The 24,137-nt window shown below is 48.5% G+C and overlaps 1 protein-coding gene across 1 annotated transcript; it reads right to left on the bottom strand.

The window, feature by feature from the left end:
- Positions 1–3,055: 3,055 nt before the first annotated feature.
- Positions 3,056–23,861, bottom strand: QPRT (quinolinate phosphoribosyltransferase; the record flags this gene model as incomplete). The annotated part of the gene is made up of 4 exons (XM_080913000.1): positions 3,056–3,274; positions 3,367–3,498; positions 3,727–4,262; positions 23,768–23,861. The coding sequence occupies 4 exons, from the start codon at positions 23,859–23,861 to the stop codon at positions 3,056–3,058; spliced, it is 981 nt and encodes a 326-aa protein (XP_080769126.1).
- Positions 23,862–24,137: the final 276 nt, after the last annotated feature.

Raw genomic sequence — 24,137 nt, 5'->3', positions numbered from 1 at the left:
CTCTGGTGGTCATAAGGCCATTTCTATGAATTTTCCTGAACTGCTTTTCCATTGTCTTCCTGACTCCACCCCAACCCCAGGCTCAGACACAACCTCCAGGAGGACAAATCTCTCAGTCTGTCTGCTCATTGCTCTATATGCAGCACCTAGAACAGTCATCCACGGAAGGAGAGAAGAACGCTTCGGAATGTCGCCCCTCCACTGTGTTGATATGTAACCTCCAGAGATGCTCTTCCTAAGCCAGTTTCATTGTGGGTAACTCGGAGATGCTGACATCAGACCCTTTTCCCATCATTAACTGAGGGATGGAACCTACATGTTTGGGGCCAGAGAACTCGGTCCCTGCTTCTTCCCTTCTCATCCTCTGTGTGCACCTTCACTCAGCAAGTCAATTCATTCATTTGTCACACTGGGCATGGGGCCTTGAGAAATGCTTTATTCCTAGACACAGGCTGAACAGGAAACCAACCACCCAGTGGAAGGGGAGACCCCTCGTCTGCCATCTCTTCCCTCCATCCCCCTGAGTCACACCTAGACTTCCTCTACCCATGAACCCTCCAAAAGATTCTACCCCAGCAGTTCTCAACCTGTGGGTAATGACCCCTTTGGGGTTTGAATGATGTACAAGGACCCCTTTCACAGGGGTCTCATCAGATATCCTGCATAGATTCATAACCGTAGTAAAATTACAGTTAGGAAGTAGCAATGAAAATAGTTTTATGGTTGGGGGGTCACCACAGCATGGGGAACCGCATTAAAGAGTCGCAGCAATTGGAAGGCCGAGGAGCACTGTTCTAGCCACTGGTGCCTGCTTCACTGGCGAGACCCACCTCCGAGCCTTCCCGGGCAGCTTCCTTCCAACTCCCTGCTCCTCTCCAAACGCATCCTTCTTCGGGGGACTGGATCCGCATTGAAAACAGGCTTAGCTTGTTTCCTAGCTGAATCTGATTGTTCCTGGGACAGAGTCCAAATCCGCTGACCTACCATTTTGTGGTCTGGAGCCAACCCATTCTCATAGTCATCTTGTTTTCTAGGGCCCAACTTCAACCATTTCAGCACACAATGCAAGCCATTACCTTCCTCTGGGCCTCTGCCTGGAAACCGGCACCACCTTCTCTGCCGCAAGGAGGGAGTGTGCTGCTTTGGCCTGCCTGGAATCTATTCGCTTTCCCTTCCCAGCTCACAGATTTCAGAGGATCCTGGAAGGGCCTATCCATTTCTGAGTTCAAAACTGAGCTTAAAATTCGGCCAGACAGAGCTCCTTAAAAAAATAATTGCAGCACTACCCATGCGCGGTGGCTGTGCTTGTATCCCAACACTTGGGAGGTGAAGGTTTAGAGCTCTAGCTCAAGGACAGCCTTGGCTACACAGTGAGTTCTAGGCCATCCTGGACCACATGAGCTACTGCATCTAAAAACAATGACAAAACAGCCGTTCTGCAGGAGAGACATGCGCGGGATGAAGCGTGGCGCTGCTGGGTCCATCCACTCCCTCTGCCTGCTCCAGTCTCCCTCAGTAATCTTAGATTCCAGAGCAAGAGTTTGTGTCTCCTGAAGCTCGTTCCTCACTGCTACCCCTCTCAGGCTCTGATACTACCCACACTTCCAGATTTAGGACTTTCTGGTTACCAGAGCGCTCCTGCCTCTCCCTCACCCCTACTCGGGGCTCACATTTCCTGCACTGGTACCCAGCAGTGACCAGTTTTTCAGGGACTCGGTTCTCCCTCTTTAGAAATGAGGACTCAGAGCTTATAAAGACCAAAGGTCTCTGGAATCGGGCCAGTTTGCTAAGAGCATTCATACTGCCCTGGAGGACAGGACCAGGAGGGGGTGAGAGACAATGTTACCCCATGAGGTACATCCAGGCTGTGTCCATGAGAACGGCCCCCCTTGGTCCAGAGCATTGGCCACCTCTGTCCAGCATCTCTGCCAAGTAAATCTCAGCCTCCTGATGTACAACTGCCAAGGACAGAGCCATGAATGATACATCCTTGGTCTGCTGGGCTCCAGACTATGAAATGTGCTTGGCGCTGCCTTCCCACCTCTCCCCTAAGTGACACCAAGTAGGAAACAGGGTGTTTGTGGCCAAGAGCTGAACATGGGCTCTGAGAGGTAGAGGAAGCCCTTGAGGGAGCTCCTGGGAGGAGACGCCTTATAAACTACCAGCACCTAGGACCACTCATGGACATGTTCCTCCTGGGTCTGCCTTAGGATCTAGGCTTAGGTGAGGTCAGGCTGCTCCTCAGACATCAGTCAGGGGGAATATCCCCACTGGATGGCAAACCTGATGCCACATTTTCAAATATAAGAGCCCTCCCGGTATGAAGAAGTACCATGCCCTTCTAAGTAAGTAAGTGTCTTACTGGTGCTCACGGTTTCTAATTTACGTGTGCAGAAAGAGTTGTTTTAAGCCAGATGCAGAGAGCATTGTGCGAGCAACTGAGTCAGGAGCACATCTAAGGCCGGAAGTTCGCAGCCAGCCTAGGCTACATGGTGAGGTAGAGTGGGCATGGGGGGGGCGGGAAGAAGGGAGGGAGGAGAGAGGGCTGAGGACATTTGTGCTAGAGCACTTGCCCATGGCCCCGGCTCCATCCTCAACACCACAGAAACAGAACAGAGCACTTCGGGCTGGGCTAGCAGCTTGTTTCTTGCCCTGTGTCCCTAGCTGCACAAACAGACCATGTGATGTCAGCTGCTGGCTGCCAGGGTCTTGCTATGGAACATCTGCTAAAGGAGCAATCTTTCTAGAAGGTAGTGTTCGGAAACAAGTGTGTGTTTTAGGGTAGATGAGTTGTGCTAATTTCTAGCATTTACCAACCATTCACTGTGTGGTAGTTGTCGGCTGAACATTTATTAGACCTATTTCACAGATGAGAAAACTGAGGCAAGCAAAATCAAAGTCAGCCCTGGTGAGTCACATGAGCCAGAGATGGCAGAGCTAGTGGGAAGCCTAGGTAAATGCTAGGTATGTCCTGTTGGCCTCTGGACCTAAAGATGTGCCACCCAAGGGGCCCAACAAGCTGCAGTAATCCATTCTGGTGGCATCTTCTTTGGCTTTAGAGACGGCGAGCATGAGGCACTGGAGTATCTCCTTCAGCAAACAGTTTGAGGGAAAAGTCCAGGGCTGGAGCAGCCTGGGTCAGCATCCCCAATGAGATGACATCAATGTGCGACCCACAGAACTGGGGAAGGTTGTCTAGTGTGACGCCCCCACTGGCTTCCACAGACACTCGAGGGAATTTGGCTTTAAGTGCAGCGGCTGTGGGGTGCAGCTCCTGTAAGATAGAAGCCAAGGGGAGGTGAGAGTCCCCCAACCCCCACCTCAGCATTTGCACAGGCCCTGCCCAGGAGTCGGGCCCCATCTCACCTCCGGCTTGAAGTTGTCCAGCATTACCAGGTCAGCCCCAGCCTCTGCTGCCTGCAAGGCCTCCTTCAGGCTGCTACATTCCACCTCTACCTTCAGGGGAAAACCTGCTGCCTGCCGCGCCTTCAGCACTGCCTGCCAATAGAGAGAGGATGAGGTTGGGTAGTCCGGCCCTGAACCCTGGGGGGCCCAGAGAGCAGTGCTTTGAGTCACATAGAAAAAGCAAGACAGCCTCCTCCATCTATAGACGGAAAGACCTGGAGGCATCCCTGACGCCGGGATCACTTGTCACCAGGCAGTGGCTGGTCTCTGGTAGAGGGACTGAAATGCCAGAGTGAAAACAGAGGCTCCTGGGACACTCACCTTTCCCATGCTGCCGGCTGCTACCACGTGATTGTCTTTCACCATCACCAGCCCTCCCAGGTCATAGCGGTGGCATGCGGCCCCGCCGACTAGGAGCCCATACTTCTCCACCAGTCGGAACCCTGGCGTGGTCTTCCTCGTGCCCGCCACGTGCCCCGCCCAGCCGGTGCTCCTGGCCACCTCCACAGCTGTCGCTGCTGCGCTGGCAATCCCACTGCAGCGGGCCAGGGTGTTAAGAGCCACCCTTTCACCCAGCAGCAGGTGGTGGGCAGGCCCCCGGACCTCTGCCACCTTGACCACAGGTACCAGCTTCGATCCCTCCGGGAGGAACCAAGACACTTGGCAGTTAAGTTGAGAGAAGATGGCATCAAAGAAAGGTCGCCCTGCCAGAACCCCAGGGGATTTGGCCCACAGCGCAGCCTGCGAGGGAGCCGACCCGGTAACCAGGGATGCAAAATTGAGGCCTGGACAGTCCTCTTGCAACCAGCCGTTGACCAGGGCTGCCAGACTTGTAGGGGGCAACAGGAGCTGCAGACCTAGGGAGGAAGCAGAGAGACCTCTGTTGGGTTTACACTTCCTCCCTTGTAACCAGAAGCTGCCCCCAAAACATTTAACATGGTCAACAGGACACTAGCCAATCAGGAGCCAGGCCGGGGCAGAGCCTGGGGACTCCAAGCTGACCAGGTTGTCAGAGAAAATAAAAAATACACTGTAACTAGTTAAAGTTAAGCTTTGAGGAATTATCAAAGAGTTTTTATAAAGAAGCTGAATTTGGTGCTGCTTCTTCACACTTTTATGCCAATAGTCTTCACACTCTGGGAGGCTGAGGAGCCCATCAGACCTGGTCAGCATCACAATAATGATTATAACAATAACAACAACAATAATAATAATAAAGTAGAAGCAGGTGTTTGCTCCTTTGTATCATCACTATGCCTGCCTCCCTTTTGTAATTTTTTTTACATTTGTGTGTGTGTGTGTGTGTGTGTGTGTGTGTGTGTGTGTGTATAGTGTGTACATGCAGATACTGCTCTTGAGTGGAAGTCAAAAGACAATTTGCAAGAGTTGGTTTTCTAGAGCGTGTAGGACCTGGGACTCTATGCTTGCCAAGTTTGGCAGTGGGCTTCTCTACCCGCTGAGCATATCCCATCATTCACCTGGTTTTAGCTTTAATTGACTTATAGTTACAGAACTAAAGAGGGGTGAGCCCTCTTAACACATGTGAGTTCAGCTGTATCAACACTCCCACAAAGCTCTGTACCCTGGACAACAGCAGCCTCCTCCTCTCCCTCCCCCTCCTCCTCTCCCTCCTCCTCCCCCTCCTCCTCTCCCCCCTCCTCCTCTTCTTGCCAACCTCCTTTCTGCTTTGTTATGGAATCTGGTCACACAGGCCCTCGGATCACGTTTCTGTATAGTACGTCCCATTTAACAACTTGTATGCAAACGTGCCTGTTATCTGATTTGAGTGAAACTTGGCATCTTGTATTTTATGCATCCAACCTACTGTTATCCTGTTGTTCTTTGGAGACATGGCTTGCTTATGTGGTCCAGGATAGCCTAGAAGCCCAGCTATCCCACTTCCTGAGTGCTGGGGTGTGGTGCACATGCGCCACCAAGGCCCTCGATATTTAACAGCCTGGGTAGCCATCTTGTGCACACCTGCAGGGTGCCCTGCCTCCTTTCCATCCGTGTTGCCCAGAAGGCTTAGCTAGTTTTACCCTGAAGCCCTTCAGCAGACCAAGAGCCATCTCCAGAACCCCGAGTACTTTATTTATGGTGAGGATCTAAACCAGGTCCTCGAGCTTCGAGAAAGCGCTCTAACACCGAGCCTCACTCAAAGCCAAACACAGAGAGCCACAGAGGAAAGACAAATCGGCTGAGGGTGCTGGCGGCAGGGTGGCCACAGGTTCAGAGCAAGAAACCTTGGTGCGGCTGCAAACTAGGCTCGGGGATGTTCTTTTCCAGAGAGGATAGCAAGGGAGTGAAGGATAGAGCCCTGGTTTCTCTTAAGACCTTCACCTTAAAGTGTGTCATCAACTGAAGGGCCTTTAGCCTCCGGGGCTGCAGAACCTGGCTGCAGCAGCAGAGACAGAACCCAGACACGGTGCAACACTGCCATCTGTGGGTCTGTACAAGAGCTGCAGCCTTCGCGCAAATTGGTTCCCTCTCTCCCCACCCCCTTTCGTCCAAGCTGCCCTGGGATTTACAATGAAACCCAAGCTGGCGTGAATTCCAGGCCTCTGCCTCAGTTTCACAAACACTTTTGGATTTCCATGTTGCTCTCTGAATTGCAGTTTTAATGAGAGTCCTGTTGGGTTGGTTTAGCCAGAAAGCTTCTTTATCCCCAGGACTTCCTGTTAGTAATTCTGCACCATTGGCCCCTTCTGTGCTCTTGGGCTGTAATTCCCACTAGCCCACACTATATTTAGAGTTTAGTTTCGAGTTCTTGTCTTACAGTGAGAGTTCTGTTTTATTACCTGTCTCCTGTTTACTTCTGCTTTGTTTGTTTTCCCAAGACTGGGTTTCTGTGTGTAGCCCAGGCTGTCCTATAACTCCCTCTGTAGATCAGGCTGGCCTAGACCCACCTGCCTCTGCTGGGATTAAAGGCGTGCGCCACGGCCTCCCTGTCACCTGAGCTGTGCTTGACGGCTCTGCCACGGTGAAAACTGCATTGCACCTGCCGCGTTCTCCACTTCACCCCTCTTCCCACTCAACTCCTGCTGTGGAGATGGGTGGTGGTCTCCTTGTCACTCTCAAGCCTCAGCCTGAGCGGGTTCACTTTGTACCTGGCCCTCACAATCCCTCCCCCTCGCTCCTGTCAGCCCTGTTCTCTCTGATCTTTCTATAAACTCCTGCCAGGTTAGAAGTCCCAGTGATGTGCACCGCGCTGTCCATTCTTTGGCTGTAGTTCAGGTTATATCCCAGCAGGGGGCGCAAACCCGTAATCCCAGCACATGGGAGGGTGAGGTAAATTTGACAACCTGGGCTACATATACAGGGAGCTCCAGAACATCGTGGGTGACTGTAAAATTCTGTCTCAAAGCCAAACAAATATAAAATAAAGCAACCAAATTCCCATCGTGGTGGCACACACCTTTGATCCCAGCACTAGGGGTGGGGGTGGGGTTAGGGGGTAGGCAGAGCAGGTAGATCTGTGAGTTGGAGGTCGGCCTGGTATAGAGTCAGGACCACCAGAGATAAACAAAATTCTGTCCTTAAAACAAAAATAAAAAATTAAATTTAAGGCCAAATATTGCAATAGCATGTAGGATTCATGCCTTCAGAGAGCCCACTTGGTGGAGTGACTCAGCGCGCAACTCCAGGGCATGACCGAGTTTCAGTCTCAGCCCCTTACTGTCTGTAAAGGGACAGTGACAGAGAGCCTGGGTCCCTAAGCTCTGAGGGACGAAACAGTAGGCGTGTTGGTTAAAGAAATGACTGAAGCCTTCCCCAAGTGTGGTGGGTGCTGGAGGAGATGCCTGTGTGTCCCCGAGAAGGACAAGTCAGGTTCGCCAGGCAGGGGTGGCTGGTTTGGGGGGATTTAGAGCTGAAAAGCAGGAAGAGGGGGATGAGGCTGGCGAAATGGGACGTTTGCCGCAGTCTAAGAGGATTGGGTGAGTTAGCATGGGAATCTCGCGGACCCCAGGACCCATCACAGGGCTGGGAGTGAAATGGCGAGGTTATGTGTTTTCTAGAAGGATCTCCTTACCCACCAACTGAAGGTGGAGTGGGAGACAAAGGGAAGTTGAGGCAAGCAACGAAGAGCTGTAAGGCTCCAAACCTAGGCGGCAGTGTAGGAAGGAAGGGAAGGAGAAGTGAGAGCTGCTTTTGAGGTGGGGGTCTGCCCGGAGTGGCAGCTGCTGGGTGTCAAAACTTGGGTTTCCTGTTCCAAGCAGTTGAACACAGACCTCAGGCGTCACCTCAGGAGAGAAGTTCCGGCAAGGGGAACATAAGGGGAAGGTGGAAACCGTACCACAGCTCCTAAGTGCAGCCTCATCTGAGCCTCCCCACAGGGCTCCTTCCCGTTTCAAAAACATAGAAACCAAATCTCAGTTTCCTATGGTGCTGGGTGGGGAGGCTTCTTGCAGCTGGGGAGGGAACTAGGCGGTTCTTTGAGGTGTTGGTGTAGATGCCCTGGGAAACATGGTGCACAGACAGAGTAGGAAGATGGTCTGTTCCCAAGTGACACTGGGGTGAGGAAGAGCCAGACTGTGGGCAGCTTGGTAGGAGGTGCAGGCAGAGGTGTGGCTGACGCATAGGGAAGAGTCAAGAGCGGATGTTTGGGGGTTGTGGGGAGAAGATTCAATAAATAGTGCAAATGGAAGGCAGAAAGTGGGTCACCAGACTTAGCAATTTAGCAACTGAGAGGCCTTGGCTGAAGCAGCCCTGGTGATGTGTGATAGAAACAGAGTTACAAGGTCACAGTAAAAAATTACTCAGAGGTGAGGAAGTGGAGGCGGTGGGTGGGGGAGCCGCTGGCTTCAAGTGCAGAACAGGGGCCCTCACCCAGAGCAGCATGGCTGGAGTCATCTGGAAAGGTTGTCTTAACTCTCAGCTGCCCGGGCTCATTGTAGATCAAATGCACCAGAATCTGGGGCAGGGGTGTGGGAAGGGGAGATCCCGGGTATGTAAGTTTGCCAAGTCCAACTCACATCCTGACAAAGACTGATACATATCTTCATATGTTAAGAATAATGCTCTGCTCTTCCAGAAGTCCTGAGTTCAATTCCCAGCAACCACATGGCTCACAACCATCTGTAATGGGATCTGATGCCCTCTTCTGGTGGGTCTGAAGACATCTACAGTGTGCTCACATACATAAAATAAATAAATAAATCAAAAAAAAAAAAAAAAAAGAAAGAAAAAGAATGGTGTTAGGGGGCTGGAGAGATGGCTCAGTGGTTAAGAGCACTGACTGCTCTTCCAGAGGCCCTGAGTTCAGTTCCCAGCAACCACATGGCTCACAACCATCTGTAATGGGATCTGATGCCCTCTTCTGGTGTGTCTGAAGACATCTACAGTGTGCTCACATACATAAAATAAATAAATAAATCTAAAAAGAAAAAAGAAAAAAAAAAAAAGAATAGTGCTTAGGGGGCTGGAGAGATGGCTCAGTGGTTAAGTACACTGACTGCTCTTCCAGAGGTCCTGAGTTCAGTTCCCAGCAACCACATGGTGGCTCACAACCATCTGTAATGACATCTGATGCCTTCTTCTGGTGTATCAGAAGACAGCTACAGTGTATATAATAAATAAATCTTAATAATAAATAAATAAATCTTTTAAAAAAAAAAAAGAATAGTGCTCAGAAGCAGAGAAGGTGCCTGCTTCCTAGCCTGATAATCTCAGTCTGATCCCCGGAAGCACATGGAAAAAGGAAAGAACTCTCACATGTTGTTCTCTTGACTCCATGTGTGTGTGATAAACACACACACACACAAGAGAGAAAGACACACAAAGAGAGAGAGACAGAGATACGCAGAGAGAGAGGTACACACAGAGAGAGACAGAGGTGCACAGTAATTTCCAGCACAGTCAGGGCTATCTACATATAAAGACATTTATCTCACAGCAACATAGAGACACATTTGTCTCAAAAAGTAAAAACTAAAACAGATTTTAAAAAAATTAAAATGCCAGTTTGTGTGATATGACGTCATCTGGCTCCACTGATGTCAGGAATTGTGAAGGTCAAAGTCATGGTGGCTGAGCCTGAGCAGAACACACCTGGGACCTTATTAGGCTGAAGATGTTCAAAGAGTAAAAAGTAGGATAAATATGGTCAACCCAGGGAAGTCACTACAGCTCACGGACTCAAGTTCAAAAGTAAACAGGAAGCAGTGCTCTGACCAGCGTCACAGCCTTTCTCCAGTCTCCTGAAACCCCAACCGTGCCCCTAACTGAGCCTCAAGATGACAGCAGCAGAAGTTGAAACCCCAGGAGAGGTGGCACTTCTCAGTAACCCCAGGACAACGGAGGCTGAGGCATAAAGGGAGTTTGAGGCCAGTACCTGTGTATGTGGGGGGGAGGTAGAAAGAACTGAGATTGAGTCTAGACCAATCGCCTCCCTTGGCCTTTCACCACCAAGGTGAGCACCTCACCAAGAAGCTGCACCCCCAGTACTTACTTAAGGAATTTGAGGAGAGAGGACAAGACAGGGTCTATCTGTGTAGCCCTGGCTGTCCTGAAACTTGCTCCATAGACTAGGCTAGCCTTGAACTCATAGATCCGTCTGCCTCTGCCTTTGGGGGTGTACTTCTGTCTGGCAGCCTCAGGGATTTTTGAAAGTGGCTTCATCACACATACACACATGCACACACGCACACATGCCTAATGTGTTATTAACTCATTCTTCAGGATCTGAGAACAATGAAGTTCTCAGCTTCTTTCTGCCAACCCCTCCCAAAAGACTAAAGCCAGGAAATTCAGATGCTTAAGGAACTGTGTTGAGAAACAGAATATTAGAACAAAAGATTTTTCTAGTCCTCCTATTGCTTGGGGTTCCAAGAATACAATGGCAGGGAACCAAAACATGACTTTCTTATTTATTTTTCTTAGATTTATGTATTTTGTGTGTATGAGCGTTTTGCTTCCATATGTGTGTATTCACTACATCCATACCGTTGAAGACCAGAAGTTGTTGGAGCCCTGGAACTCCAGATAGCTGTGAGCTGCCGTGCGGGTGCTTGAGACCAAACCCCAATCCTTGCAAGAGCATCAGGAGCTCTAACTCCTGAGCTGTCTCTCCAGTCTCTGCTTTTCTTGAACAGCAGAAGTAGTGGAGATCTGCAAATGTTGGTCCCTGGGCCCCATCGGGGGATTGGGGTACCATGTGGAAGGAGGAGCTTGAATCTAATTGCTAGCAGATCTTCTGTCTGGGAAGATCCATGGCCACCACTCACGTGTGTCCGCCATCACAGAGCACTGGTTGTGTGTTGTCACCTATCCTACCCACAGTCCCTCATGGCACCGAGCAGTCATATTTAAAGATGGAAAACAGACTGGAAACAGAAAGAGAAACCTCCCCAAGAGCAGAGCTACGGAATGATGAGGCTTGAGACTTGACAGGCAGCAAGCGACTGCCTTTCCTCTCCACAGTGAGCACTTTCAGGACAACCCAGCTGCTTCAGCCCCCAGACTTCCCCCACATAGAAGCCTTCGAGACGAACTGCCCTGGTTGCCTGGTGTGGGGCACACTGGTCACACTATTTCCACTCGAGGGAATAGGATAGTTCTGAATACCCAGGCTCTCCTAATTAGCAGCTGTCCCTGGAGGGCACTAACTTCAGAGGGAAGCTTCACTGAACTTCAGGGGTAGGAGGAGCAGGGCTAGCTGGGACATCTGGCAGCTGCCACTGACTATAGTCCTTGCCACGCTTTCTGTGGAGAAGTTTCTCTTAGGCACCTGAACTGTGGAGAAGGTAACCTCACCCAACTGTAACCTGATCTTCACGGGATACCTTAAAAAAAAAAAAAAAAGATTTATTTACTTATTTTATGTATGTGAGTACACTGTTGCTGTCTTCAGACACCACAGAGGGCATTGGATACCATTACAGATTGTTTTGAGCCAACATTTGATTGCAGGGAATTGAACTCAGGTCCTCTGGAAGAGCAGCCACTGAGCCCTCATTCCAGCCTCAAGGGATGCCATTTTAATCAGTTATCTGGGGTGAATAAAACTGATAAAATCGACATGGCACTGGAGTGCTTACCAGGCATGCAGGAAGCCGGGGTCCCATCCCCAGCATACCTACAATTCCAGCATTTGCAGATGGAATCAGAAGGATCCGAAGTTCAAGGTTACCCTTAGCAAAATAGAGGGTTTGAAGACAGCCTTGGCCAAACGAGAGCTTTTCTTTAAAAAAAAAAAATCTTTAAATGAGCAAAAAATTTTAAAGAAGTTATTTCAAGGATGGTGGCATGAGCCTGTAGCTCTGGCTATTAAAGATACTGAGACAGGAGAATTCCAAGTGCAAGGCCAGCCTGAGCCATCTCTGGGATCTTCACCTGGGGTTTAGATTAAATACAGGGTAGGAGGCATGGATGAATGGAGAGGTCCTGATCAGGGGTGGCTCTGCCCATCACTGCTGCTCCTCCGGCAAGTTGGTATGACCAGTAACCTGGGGTAGCCTCCTTCCTGGACCCAGGCTCACGTCTGCTGTTCCTGAGCTTCATCACGAGGTTTCCAGGAAATATTAATGTTTTTGAGATTATTATTTGAGTAATCTCACAGCCAAAGAGAAGGCACAAGTGTCTCCTGAGGGTGACTTCAGTCTGACACTGGGTGATGCCCAGTGGTAAAGTACTTATTGTGAAAGTACAGAGATCTCCAGAACCCACAAATAACACACACAGAAGCCAAAGTAAGGTGATATCTCCCAAGGAAACACCTCCGAGTTCCACATACACCCACATCCCACCACCCTACCACACACACACACACACACACTCCACACAGACATACACACACACACACACACACACACACACACACACACACACACACACACTAAGCATTCACATGCAAAAGGATTCTCATCAGAATATTTACAATTTAGTCTTCCCAATCACAATTATACCCATTTCCCAGGTAAGGAAATGAAGGTACAAAATAGGGTAAGTTCACACAATTGCTAAGTATGGGCTTGGTCATAAAGCCGGGCCGGCTACTAAGGGACACAGCCCGCCACCAAGAAGGGGTAGTCACTGATCTAGCTCCACTTTGTCCCCTTTTCCTGAGCCATGCCTGCAGTCACCTAAGATCCCAGGAAGAACAGCAATGAAAACAGACATCTGGAGACAAAGGCTCTGAGCTGCCTCAAGCAATGGGTCCTCCAGGTCTACCACCCTCCCATGAACCCACTGCCTGTGGTGGTGAGGCTACACCAGAACTGGAACAGCTTTCTTAGGGAACCAGAGTGCTCTGGCAAAACTTCTTCCAGGTCAGAAAAGAGAAAATGGTGGGCCAGGCCACATGCTGTATTAACTCAGGGTTCTTCAGGATTCCAGGGCCTGGCTCTGGCCTAATGAGAATGGTCTGAGGTATGAGTCAGAAACGTCTGGACTGCAGCCCTGACTTTGCCCATGTTCCCTTGGGCTCTCTGAAAGTGAGTGTCACAGAGGTCACAGGACAATTCAGATCTATGTCTGAGACCAGGCCTAGCCACCAGCGTCAGGGCTCAGTCTCCCAGCTCCGTTCTTCCCTCTGCTTGTTAATTCACTGGACAAACAGCAGGTGGAGACAGAGGCTAGTCACCTGATAAGTTCTTTCCAAAAACCCTCACTTCCTACAGAACAGAAATGATTTCCAAATGGGACTCAGCAAAGACCCCCCTATCACCCAGGGCCGGAGCGGCACACACACTTGGAGGGTAGAAAGGATGATTTGATAATAGAGTGAGGGGAGGCTGCAAAGGGCTGGCTCTGCACAGGCTAGACTTCATCCAGAGAGAGGCCACAGGCACCCTGCAGAGGTGGTGGGTGCTGGCAGATGTGGTTCAGATACTGAGAAGGAACAAGGGAAAAGGAGGAGTAGAGGAAAAAGCCAGGCAGAGCCGGGCTTGGCTCTTGGCCTAATGAGAACGTCTGAGTTCAGAGTTGGGTTTTGCTCACTGCACAAAAAGTCACTATAGAATGTGGATTGGAAGTCAGAGGGAAAAAAGTGAAGATTGAAGTTTTAATACTTAAGGGCCAGTGAGACGACTCTGGGCAAAGGCACTTGCCTTCAAGTCTGATGACTTAGTTTAATCCCAGAGCCCACGTGGTGGAAGGAGAGAACTGAGTCCAGCAAGTTGCCCTCTGACCTCTACTCCGTGCACATGCTTGCCTGCACATATTATACATTTAAACCGTCTAAGGTTCTTGCTTAGGAAGCGATTGAAAGGGCTTTGGCAAGAGGCTTTGAACCAGAGTGAACTGTGACAACAGGGCATGCTTCTAAAGGTCACATCAAGGACACAGGGACAGGCCTCAGCAGTGCTCACAAACTGGTTGAAGTGGCTGGCTGCTGAGCTCAACTCAGGATCTGTCTACAACTCTCCCCCCTTCTCCCTCCCCAACTCACTCAGTGTGAGGATTGCAGACTAGCTCTTGGTGGGGGGGGGGTCCTAGGGAATCTGAACTCAGTTCTTCCTGTGGTAAGGCCGGCACCTTACCCACTGAGCCATCTCTCTAGACCCCATCCTTGAACGTGTGAGGTTTTAATTTGCTCTTATTTAGAATGTGGGTCTGAAACCTGTTGTGGATCACACATCAGTAATGTCAGCTCCTGGAAGGCTGAGGTCCATACGTTCAAGCTCATTCAGAGCTACGCAATGAGTTTCAAGCCATTTTGGACTGTGAATCAAGAGCCCTGCCTGTTGGTGAGGCTCAGAGGTTAAGTCCACACTGTTCTTACAGAGGATAAGAGCTCTGTTCCTAGCACACACATCAGATGGCTCACAGCTACCTAGAACTGTAGGGAGATCCAGTGCCTACGGCATCTGGCAACCCCACACCCGTGAACATACCTCCTGCCATGCACACACATAAGTTAAAATCTTTAAAAGTTACTCTGTCTTAACAATAAACGAAACCAGGTACACACCTTTAACCTCAGCACTTGGGCATAGACAGGACTGTGGAATGTTCCAGCTGAGGCAGGGCTCCATTGTGAGGCCCTGACTCAAAAGTGAATGAATAATAAAAGTGGAAAGACAGTTCAGGAGGCACCTGAGCTCCATCCTCAGAGACGTACAAAGGGGAAGGAGAAAGAGAACAGCCTCCAAAAGATGTCCTCTGACCTCCACACTGTGATGTGTGACACCCCCGCCATGCACTCACACACAATGACATGATGAGTTAAAAATTTTAGAAACCTGGGCAGGACAAAAATTATTATTATTATTATTGAACCCCCTTTCTCGAAAAAGAAGTAATACATGGCTATTTTCTCAGAATTTCATATTCATATGCCCTCCCTGGAAACCCCTCCACAGTTTCCCAATAAAGAACTCAACCCTACAGGGGCCACTCTGGACACATGCAAAGGGGATTGAATTTCCCTGCCACCCTGAAGTGTCTTCCAGATGCGGACACTTAGAATTCTATAGGTGAATAATTTCCAAGAGTTCCCACAGCTGTGAATACCCATGGCCTCAAACCCAGGTCACCTTAGGAGAAAAAGGTAGACCAGGCATAATGCACGTTCGATTCCAGCACTTGGCAGGCAGAGGTAGGCAAAGGTCTGTGAGTTTGAGACAAGCCTGATCAGCACAGCCAGACTTACAAATCCAGAGCAGGCTGCACAGGCAAGCCAGAGGCATTGCATGCAAACCAGCAGAAAAGACTGGAAGATGGGGGAGGAGGCCTCAGGGAGGAAAAGGAAACACAAAAGATTCAAATAAGAGTGGCATACCTTCCAGGGTAGAAGGTCTTGAGCATGCTCAGCAAGAGTTGGACCACTGAGCTGCACCCCATCCCCAATGCTACTGCGAGGAAAAGAGGCTGTGAGGATGTAGAAGTCTGCCCGTTGTCCTGCAGCCTGCCCTGCTGCACTCTAGACTCAAGCGTGTTCTGTGACCCCAAGTCAGACTCGTGTCCTGAGCACAGGCTCGGACTCATTCCCTCCCCCTCTCTACAGGGGTGAGACCGAACTTTGCCTCTGCTTCTCTTGGCTGCTAAAAAGGGGCAGAGTCCAGGTCTCCCTCTCCTCTTCCCAGGACCAGTCCATCTGACCCCAGCGCAGCAACCCCATCCATTCTGTTCCCGAGCTTCTGCCCCTTCGTGGGGCTCAACACAGAAGGAGCGATGAAGCAAGAGGAGAGGAGAACTTTGGGGGTTCAACCAAGTCAGAGAGAAGCCGTCTTGGGAAAAAGGTCCAAGGAGAGGCCAGCGGGGGTGGGGTGGGGGATGGGGTCTTTAGAGAAGAGAGAGGGAGGCAGATGGCTGGAATAAGAAGAAGGAGGGGCAGTAGGGGACAGGGAAAACAGGAACACAGAGACTTAGGTCACCTTCAGGGTCCATAGTGACTTGGAGCAGCCAGCGGGTCAGTGTGTCCACCACTGTTCAGATGGAAAGCTCCCAGAAGCTGAGGCTGGGGGTGGGACTGTCAGAGAGAGGGGAGGGAGGGGCCGAGCTGGGTTAGTCCTTCCTGAGAGCCCTCCTGGTTCTCCTGCTGGACCCGTTAAGCCAGTCCCATTGTAAGCCAGAATCAGTGGGACGTACTCAGCTGTGAGAGTTAGAAATTCTGAATCCTCTGGCACCAACGAGGCCCTGTTTTCTCCCACTTCCAGTGGAGCTCCATCAGAGTGCAGGGCTATGAATGCGGGACCTCACTCTCCTATGAGGGCCGGAACAATTTCATTCTCCCCACCCCCACCAGAGAGAGACCCGCTGTATGAATCCACCTGCCTGTGCCCTCAACCCCGTGCTAGAATTAAAGCGCACACAACCACGTGTGGCCCATTCTCTTTTTGTCTCAAATACCTTTTCTGGGGAACAGAGTAGGAACCTCACAGTTGTCCCCTGATTCCCCCACTCTTCCTGAGAGCGACAGTTTGAAAGTGCTTCTCCAAAGTCAGTGTGTTGTAAACTTAACCACCGAATTTATAGATATTTTGAGGAGGGGTTTGGGATGAGGTCATAAGGGTGACAGTAGAGACTGTGACCTCAGTGGCTTTATAAGACCCAGCAATGTTGCATGTTTGGATCATATGTGGCTCCGTGCTCTAAGTCTTTGATCGTGTATGTTTAACCTGGAGTACTTGTGGGAACCAGAAAACTACCTAAGGGTGGGTCAATAAAATAAAGTAGAGAAGCGGGGGAGGGGGAGGTTAACCAAAATAAAAGCTATATGCAAAAGCTATAGGGAAATCATCTTCCAACCCAAGAAAACCTATTAGTGAAGAGAATAGAACACTGAGAGATTCAGGGTTAAAGTGGAGAAAAAGAGATTCGGGAAAGGAGGGGGTGGGGGCAACCCAGACTAAGTATATATGAAGAAGCGTTGCAGAAATCCACTGGTCTAAAAGCTATTTTTAGATGAACAGTGTTTCTTAAATGGGGAGTTGAGCAGAAGTACCCCGCATGGGTGGACAGAGCTTCCCAGAAGGACATGAATTATTAAATGAAAACCTCAGTGCCAGGGGTGGGCCACTTCCCTATTAGTTAGTCAGGGAGGCTCCAGACGCTCCCAAAATAGCACACTATTGCCATTGCTCTTGGTTGTACACCATAACCACAGGGTAAAAGTCTATTGCTGAATGCGGAACATAACCAAATTAACCTGGAAGCAGTCAGGAGACTTTCTCCCTGTTGGCTAGCCTAATGTGTGATGGTGCGATGCAGGCTTCTGGGAGAGAAAAGACATGTCTTCTCCAGTGCTGGATCCTTCCTGCTGAAACTGACAGGGTAAGATGCCAGCAAAGGTTGTGGGGTACCATGCCAAGGTCTCCCTGAGAAATTACTCCGTGACACAGATCTAGTATGAGAGGTTTACTGGGGAGGAAAGAAAAGGAAGGACAGAGAAGCAGACAGACTGACAGGCAGACTGACAAAGAGAGGGAACAGGAGAAATAAACATGGGACAAGATGAAGAAAGCAGAGAGAGAGCCACAGAAGACATAGAGAAAGACCTGGGGTGTCTGGGAGTGCTTTTATGTTTTATGCACAGCACACACCTGGCACACCGGGTGGGGGTGATGTAAGCAGCTCTAGGTCCCTGGGAGCAGGCCAGTGGGACCAGCTGTTTGCTAGCAATAACACTGCCCTATGGATAAGATGTATCCTCTAATGCTATAGTGTGTCTTAGGGTTTCCTTTGCTGTGGAGAGACACCATGGCTGAGACAACTCTTATAAGAGCAGCATTTAATTGGGGCTGGCTCGCAGTTTCAGAGCTCCAGTCCTTATCACCATAGCAGGAAGCATGGCAGTGTCTCGGCAGACACTGTGCTGGAGAAGGAATACAAGCTTCTACATCTTGATCCCAGGGCAAGCAGAAGGAGTTTCTCAAAGCCCACCCCCCACAGTGACACACTTCCCCCAACAAGGCCACACCTCCTAATAGTGCCACTCCCTGGGCCAAGCATATTCAAACCACCACAGAGTGGCAAGGCAGTATGGGGGTAACCAGCCACCTTTTGGGTTGTTTGTGTTTTTAGATGAAGCTTGCTCCACAGGGAGGGTTCCTTGCCTGGAACTATAAACCTGTTCCAAGATTCATGACTAGAGATGGTTGTAGGGCCTATGGGAGAATCTACTGTTGTTACTTCATTAAATGGTCATGCAGTCAAACTGCATTTTAGTATTTATGGTTATACCCTTAGATTTGTACTATTCTCAACTTGTGCTGGCTGTAAAGAACTCCCAGTGCTTAGCTGGGGATGGTCATCTATACCAACCCCCACCACCTGAGGCTCGGGACATATCATGGAATAGAGGGTAAAAGACTTTAAAAGCCAGAGAGGGGAAGAGAGTCACAAAATGCCAACTTTTGATCATCTCACAAAAGCTGTGGATGTCTGCACAAAAGCAAGCCAGTCAAAATGTCCTCACTAAAGGGTCTGACCCCTATCAGAGGAGCTATTGGCAGCTGACAGATACTGAGAGACAGGGAGAAAGCCACTCTTGTCTGGGGACATAGCTGTTAGTAACTTTAGTTTTTTTCAAAACCTACTTTTTTAATGATGGCTCTTAAATGATTTAACCTACCTTTTAGCCCACCACCCACCAGAGGTAGTGGAGAAGAAATGATACAGAGGGACTGGAGAGATGGCTCAGCTGTGAAGAGCACTGACTGCTCTTCCAGAGGTCCTGAGTTCAAATCCCAGTAAGCACATGGTGGTTCACAACCATCTATAATGGGATCCAATGCCCTCTTCTGGTATGTCTGAAGACAGCTACAGTGTACTCAGGTAAATAAATAAAATAAATAAATCTGTTAAAAAAAAAAAAAAGGAAGGAAGGAAGGAAAGAAGGAAGAAAAAATAAAGATAAAAATACAGAGGAAGTGGACCTGTTTAGAAATGGTTCTTTGGAGCAACTCCCATCTATGTTGTCTAGAAATCGACAGTTCAGTTCATAGGTTAGCAGCTGCAGCTCCATCCATTCGCAAACATTTCAGATACACCAACAGTCCAGTTCAGTAGAGTCAGGACAGCAAACACAGATCAGCAGCAGAGACAGCCAGGCCTCAGCAGGCGTCAACAGGAGAGACCAGCAGGAGAGACGGAGACCAGGAGGAATGCCAGAAGAAGTTTCCTGCTGTGCCTTTCTCAGCAAAGCAAAGATCAGAAGATCAGGGAAGTCACAAGTCCAACAAGAGTTGCACAGCTAGTTCTATAAGCAAGCCAAGGTCAGCCTCCATCGCTGTCCTTGGAGTCCTATTCATATCTCCAGATACCATGTGCATCTGGCTCAGCTGACATCATCTGACAACCAGCCTGAGAGTCTGAGGATGCCTTAAGAAACTGCAGAACACCACTAGAAGTTGTTTTGGTACATTTTTCTCTGTGGAGTCCCAACATATGCAGCTCAGCTACACAATGCAAGGCAGGCTAATACATGCAAAGGATCCTTCATCACGTGTCCTTTAACGTGTTTTAGCAAACCACCCTTTCACGTGTGTCCACTGCAGGAAAACACTCCTACATGTGTTTGCCCCGGTAAAACTCCATTCGGCACAACTGACTTGTCAAAGAACCCTTACATTTCCACTTCAGCTGCTGGTAGCTTGCTCATGCGTCAGTGGACACCACATACCTAGGTGAATGTGGGCAGCAGAAACTGAACTCAGAGTTATTGATAACAAAAACTGAATAAAGGGCTAGAGAGATGGCTCAGTGGCTCCCAACCATCTGTAATGGAATCTGATGCCCTCTTCTGGTGTGTCTGAAGACAGCTACAGTGTGTTCATGTAAATAAAATAAGTGGATCTTTATTAGTGGAAAGAAAGTAACCAAAAGTGTACTCACATACATAAATAAATTTAAAAACAAAACAAAACAAAAAAATCACCTTAAAAAGAACTGAATAAAAAGAAGGCAGTAAGCTGGGAGGGATGTGCGGTGAGGGCAGTATGAAGGGTTGGAAGCAGTGGTGGGTAGAAATGATTAATATGTTCTGAATAAATGTGTTCCTTCCCCCCAAGACAGGATCTTACTGGGTAGCCCTGGCTGCCCTGGAATTCACTATGTAGACCAGGCTAGCCTCAAGCTTGATCCACCTGCCTTTGTCTGTCAAGTGCTGGGGTTGAAGATCATGCCACCACAATGAGTTAGTGTGTGATCTTTCTAATAATAACAAAGTATTCATTAAAATATAATCTAGGGGGCAAGAGAGATGGCCCAATGGTTAGGAGTCCTTGCCGCTCTTGCAGAGGACCTGGATTCAGTCCCCAGAATGCACACGACAGCTCACAATCATCTATAACTCCAGTTCTGGAGGATCTGACAACATCTTCCGGCCTCTGAGAGCACCAGACATCCACATGCTTCACTTACATAAACTCGAACACTCATACACTACCTCCAATTGTGTGGTTGAACCTTTATTAAAAGTAGGTTGCAAAAAATTTATGCCTTCAGAGAGAACTCTGTGCTTTTTCCTTGTTAATGGATTATCAGCTAAAATATGTAGGTTTTTTTTTTTAAGATTTTTATTTTATCTAGATGAGTATACTGTAACTGTCTTCAGACACACCCGAAGAACACATCTGATCCCAGTACAGATGGTTGTGAGCCACCATGTGGTTGCTAGAATTTGAACTCAGGACCTCTGGAAGAGGAGTCAGTGCTCTTAACCGCTGAGCCATTTCTCCAGCCTGTTGTAGTTGTTTAATGAAACACAGATATGTTATGGGTGGAAGAGATAGTTCAGCCATTAAGAGCACTTGTTGCTTTTGCAATGACTGGCTTTCTATTCTCAGCTCCACATGGTGGCTCACAAACATCAGTTCCAGGAGATCTAACAGCCTTTTCTAATCTCTAAACAAGGTAGGCATCTGGCATACATGTAACATACATACATACATACACTCACACAAGCAAAACACTTACATGCATAAAAAATCTAAAAAATTATTGATGATTAAATATGTATACAATAGTAAATTTTAACATTATGTTTATGTTTAAAATTTGATTTAATTGACCAAGTCAACAGTCAACAGGTTCTCCAGGGCAAGAGAGAGGATAAAAAGAAAAAAGATAATTAGACGACATTGTAGCATGACCCCAGCCGGTTCTGAGACTGAGGTGGGTTTATTATTTTCCAGTCTGCTTTTTATACCATTTTAATTACATGCAGAATAATAAGATCAGTTCTGAGTCACGAACAAGCAAGTCAATTAACAAAATCCTGTAAACACCTTTCCAGGGGTTAATCAAAATGACCAAGACAAAAGGACTGCCACACACGCCTCAGCCGAGCCTGCGCTGAGCTTTGCATTAACTCAAACATAAATGCTCTTAATCCAGACCTGTTTCCTGAGTCCAGGCCCAAAGTCAGACTCCTGCCTTGAGTTTATTTCTTTTGTCCTTGTAATGTCAAATTCCCACCAAGTATCTAGAAGCAAGTGGCCCCAAAAGACTCTCCACATTTAATCATGTCTTTAAATTTTTAAGAAGAAAGAGGAGGGGGGTTGGAGAGATGGCTCAGTGGTTAAGACTGCTCTTCCAAAGGTCCTGAGTTTAAATCTCGGTAACCACATGGTGGCTCACAACCATCTGTAATGGGATCTGACGCCCTCTTCTGGTGTGTCAACATTGAATAAATAAATATTTTAAGAAGAAGAAGAAGGAGAGGAGCAGAGCTTGCATGCTCTGTGTTCTTGCAATGTGACACCCTCCCCTGACCTCCTCTGAACTCCTCTCGCACCAGGCACACACGTGATGCACACACAGACATGCAGTCAAAGATCTCATACACGTCAAACATTAAAGATTTGTGTATTTGTTATGAATGTAGAGTGCTTTATCTGCCAAAAGAGATTCTCAGATCCTATTGTAGATGGCTGTGAGCCATGTAGGTGCTTGGGAATTGAACTCAGGACCTCTGAAAGAGCATCAAACATTAAATAAATAGTTTTAAAGAAAATGAAGGAAGGGAGATAGGGGAGAAAGGTGGACCAGGGAAGCTTTCACCATCCCGAGACGTAAACTCCTGCTAGGGGCCAGCAGGGTCTTCATTTCTTCACTGGAAACCATTCTTGCTACAGTCTTCTGGGGAATGATTACCAAAGCCTCTCACATCTTCCAGCACACCCCCTCCCCCACTTCCTGTGCCCCTTGACTGGGGAGTAAGGTGAGGCAAACCAGGCCCGGAGGGTGCAGAAGTTAAGGTTCCTCACTGCAGGCCCTTTCACTCCTGCCCCTTGTTAGCCTTGATTTGGATCTGGGAAGTGCGTTCCACCACCATCCACACTACTGTTTCCTGTCCTCCCAGCCACTATTATTCTTTCCTGGCTGACCTTCTGTTGTTATGTTCTGGTTTGGTTTTTTTGAGACAGGATCTTGCTGTGTAGATCAGGCTAGCCTGGAACTTACTATGTAGCCCAGGCTACCCTCAATCTTCTTACCTCAGCTTCCCAAGTACTGGGATCTGTGACGTGTGCTACTATACTAGGCTCTGGGTCAGTTTTGAAGTTTTTCTTCCTTGTGTATTGCAGTCCCTTTCTATAGCAAGTCTTTCATTTTGGTATTCCCTCCCTGTGGTAGCTGTTTTTTTTTTTTTTTTTTTCCTGGACATCCAACTAAACTACATTTCCCAGCATTCTTAGTGCTGAGGCCAACCTAGGACCTGATTCTGGTTAATTGGAGTGTGTGTGCAAGTGCTACCGCTTCTTCCAGACTCTTATATAAGCCATCAGGCAGCCTTCCCTTCTCTCCTACAAGCTGGTAGAAAGCAGAACATTTCCTGACCCTAGCAGAATAACAAGAGTACAAAAGGAAAGAAGCTTAAGTCCCCAGATGCTTCAAATGTCGACAGTAAATTGTTACATAAACAGAAATCCCTTTTTGCCCTTCCTTCCCTTTGTCTCCTTCTCATTAAAAAACGGTAAACATTATTTTTAAAATAAAAAAAAATGTTTATGTGTATTTTGCCTGAATTCACATCTATGTACCACCTGCATGCATGGTGCCCAAGGAGGCTAGAAGGGGGTGTCAGATCTCCTGGGACAGTTGTGAACTGTCATGTGGATGCTGGGAACTGAACTACTGGGTCCTCTGGAATTATAGCCACTGCTGTTAATCACGGAGCCATCTCTCCAGCCTTGGTTCTTTCAGAATTTTTTTAAAATTTATTTATTTATTCTATATGAGCACACTGTAGCTGTCTCCAGACAGAAGAGGGCATCAGATCTCATTACAGATGGTTGTGAGCCACCATGTGGTTGCTGGGATTTGAACTCAGGACCTCTGGAAGTGTAGTCAGTGCTCTTAACCATTGAGCCAGCTCTCCAGCCCTCAAATTTTGAATTAATTAAATAGTTTATTTATTTTGAGGCAGGGTCTCTCTCTACATAGCCCTAGCTATTCTTGAATTCAATATGTAGACCCAACTGGCCTCAAACTCACAGAAACCTACCTGCCTCTGCCTCCAAAGTATTAGAATTAAAGCATGCACACGACAGGTCCCAGCCTCCAGACATTACAAAAAAATTAGAGTCTTGATATGTATGTAGCTCAAACTGGGTTCATGCGTCAGCCTCCTGATTGCTGGGATTATGGGGCAGGTTAACCATTATAACATGCAGACCCCAAATGTCAGCATTCTAACTCAAGGGTTTGCTTCTGCTGGCACAGTGCATAGCCTATTCAGTAATGATATAACTTCTCTATGCACCACCCCATTATTACAGCTGCTTATAAATGGGTCGCCATAGTTCATGCCTGTAATTGAAGCTACTCCAGAGGGGCACTTGAGCCCAGCCCGGGCCATATCGTAAGACTACCCAGAACAAAGCAACAAACAACTAGAAACCTCTTACAACCCTGAAGCCCTTGTGGCTAGGCCTCGAATCATCTCCAAAGAGAATTTCAGATCCATTCCTGTGCCTACATCTCTGTGCAGTAACTGTGCATTTGGCGGCCTGGGCGTTGGGCTCTCGAGCTGCAAAGATGCTGCAGCACTGGGAAGCTCCCTGCTCTGACATTCCCACAGCCACACAGCCTGGTCTTGGAACTCAGGTGGTGGCTTGCTCGCTCAATGCCCTGAGTGGGATCCCCAACACTGCACATGTCATGTCTGGTGGCATTCACCTCTGACATCAGCACTCAGGAGGTGGGGCAGGGGGACCAGCAGGTCAAGGTCAGGAACTAGGGAGACCTGCAAACTTGAGGACCTGAGTTTGGACTCCCAGCACCTATGTGAAAAAGCTGGGTATGGTCATGCTGTCCTGTGACCCCAGTGCCTTGGGCAAGGGGAGGTG

Source organism: Micromys minutus (genome assembly GCF_963924665.1).
Source record: "Micromys minutus genome assembly, chromosome: 2".
In the NCBI taxonomy this organism is placed as follows: domain Eukaryota; kingdom Metazoa; phylum Chordata; class Mammalia; order Rodentia; family Muridae; genus Micromys; species Micromys minutus.
Note: the sequence above shows the minus strand (reverse complement) of the source record. Positions and strands in the feature narration are given on the sequence as shown.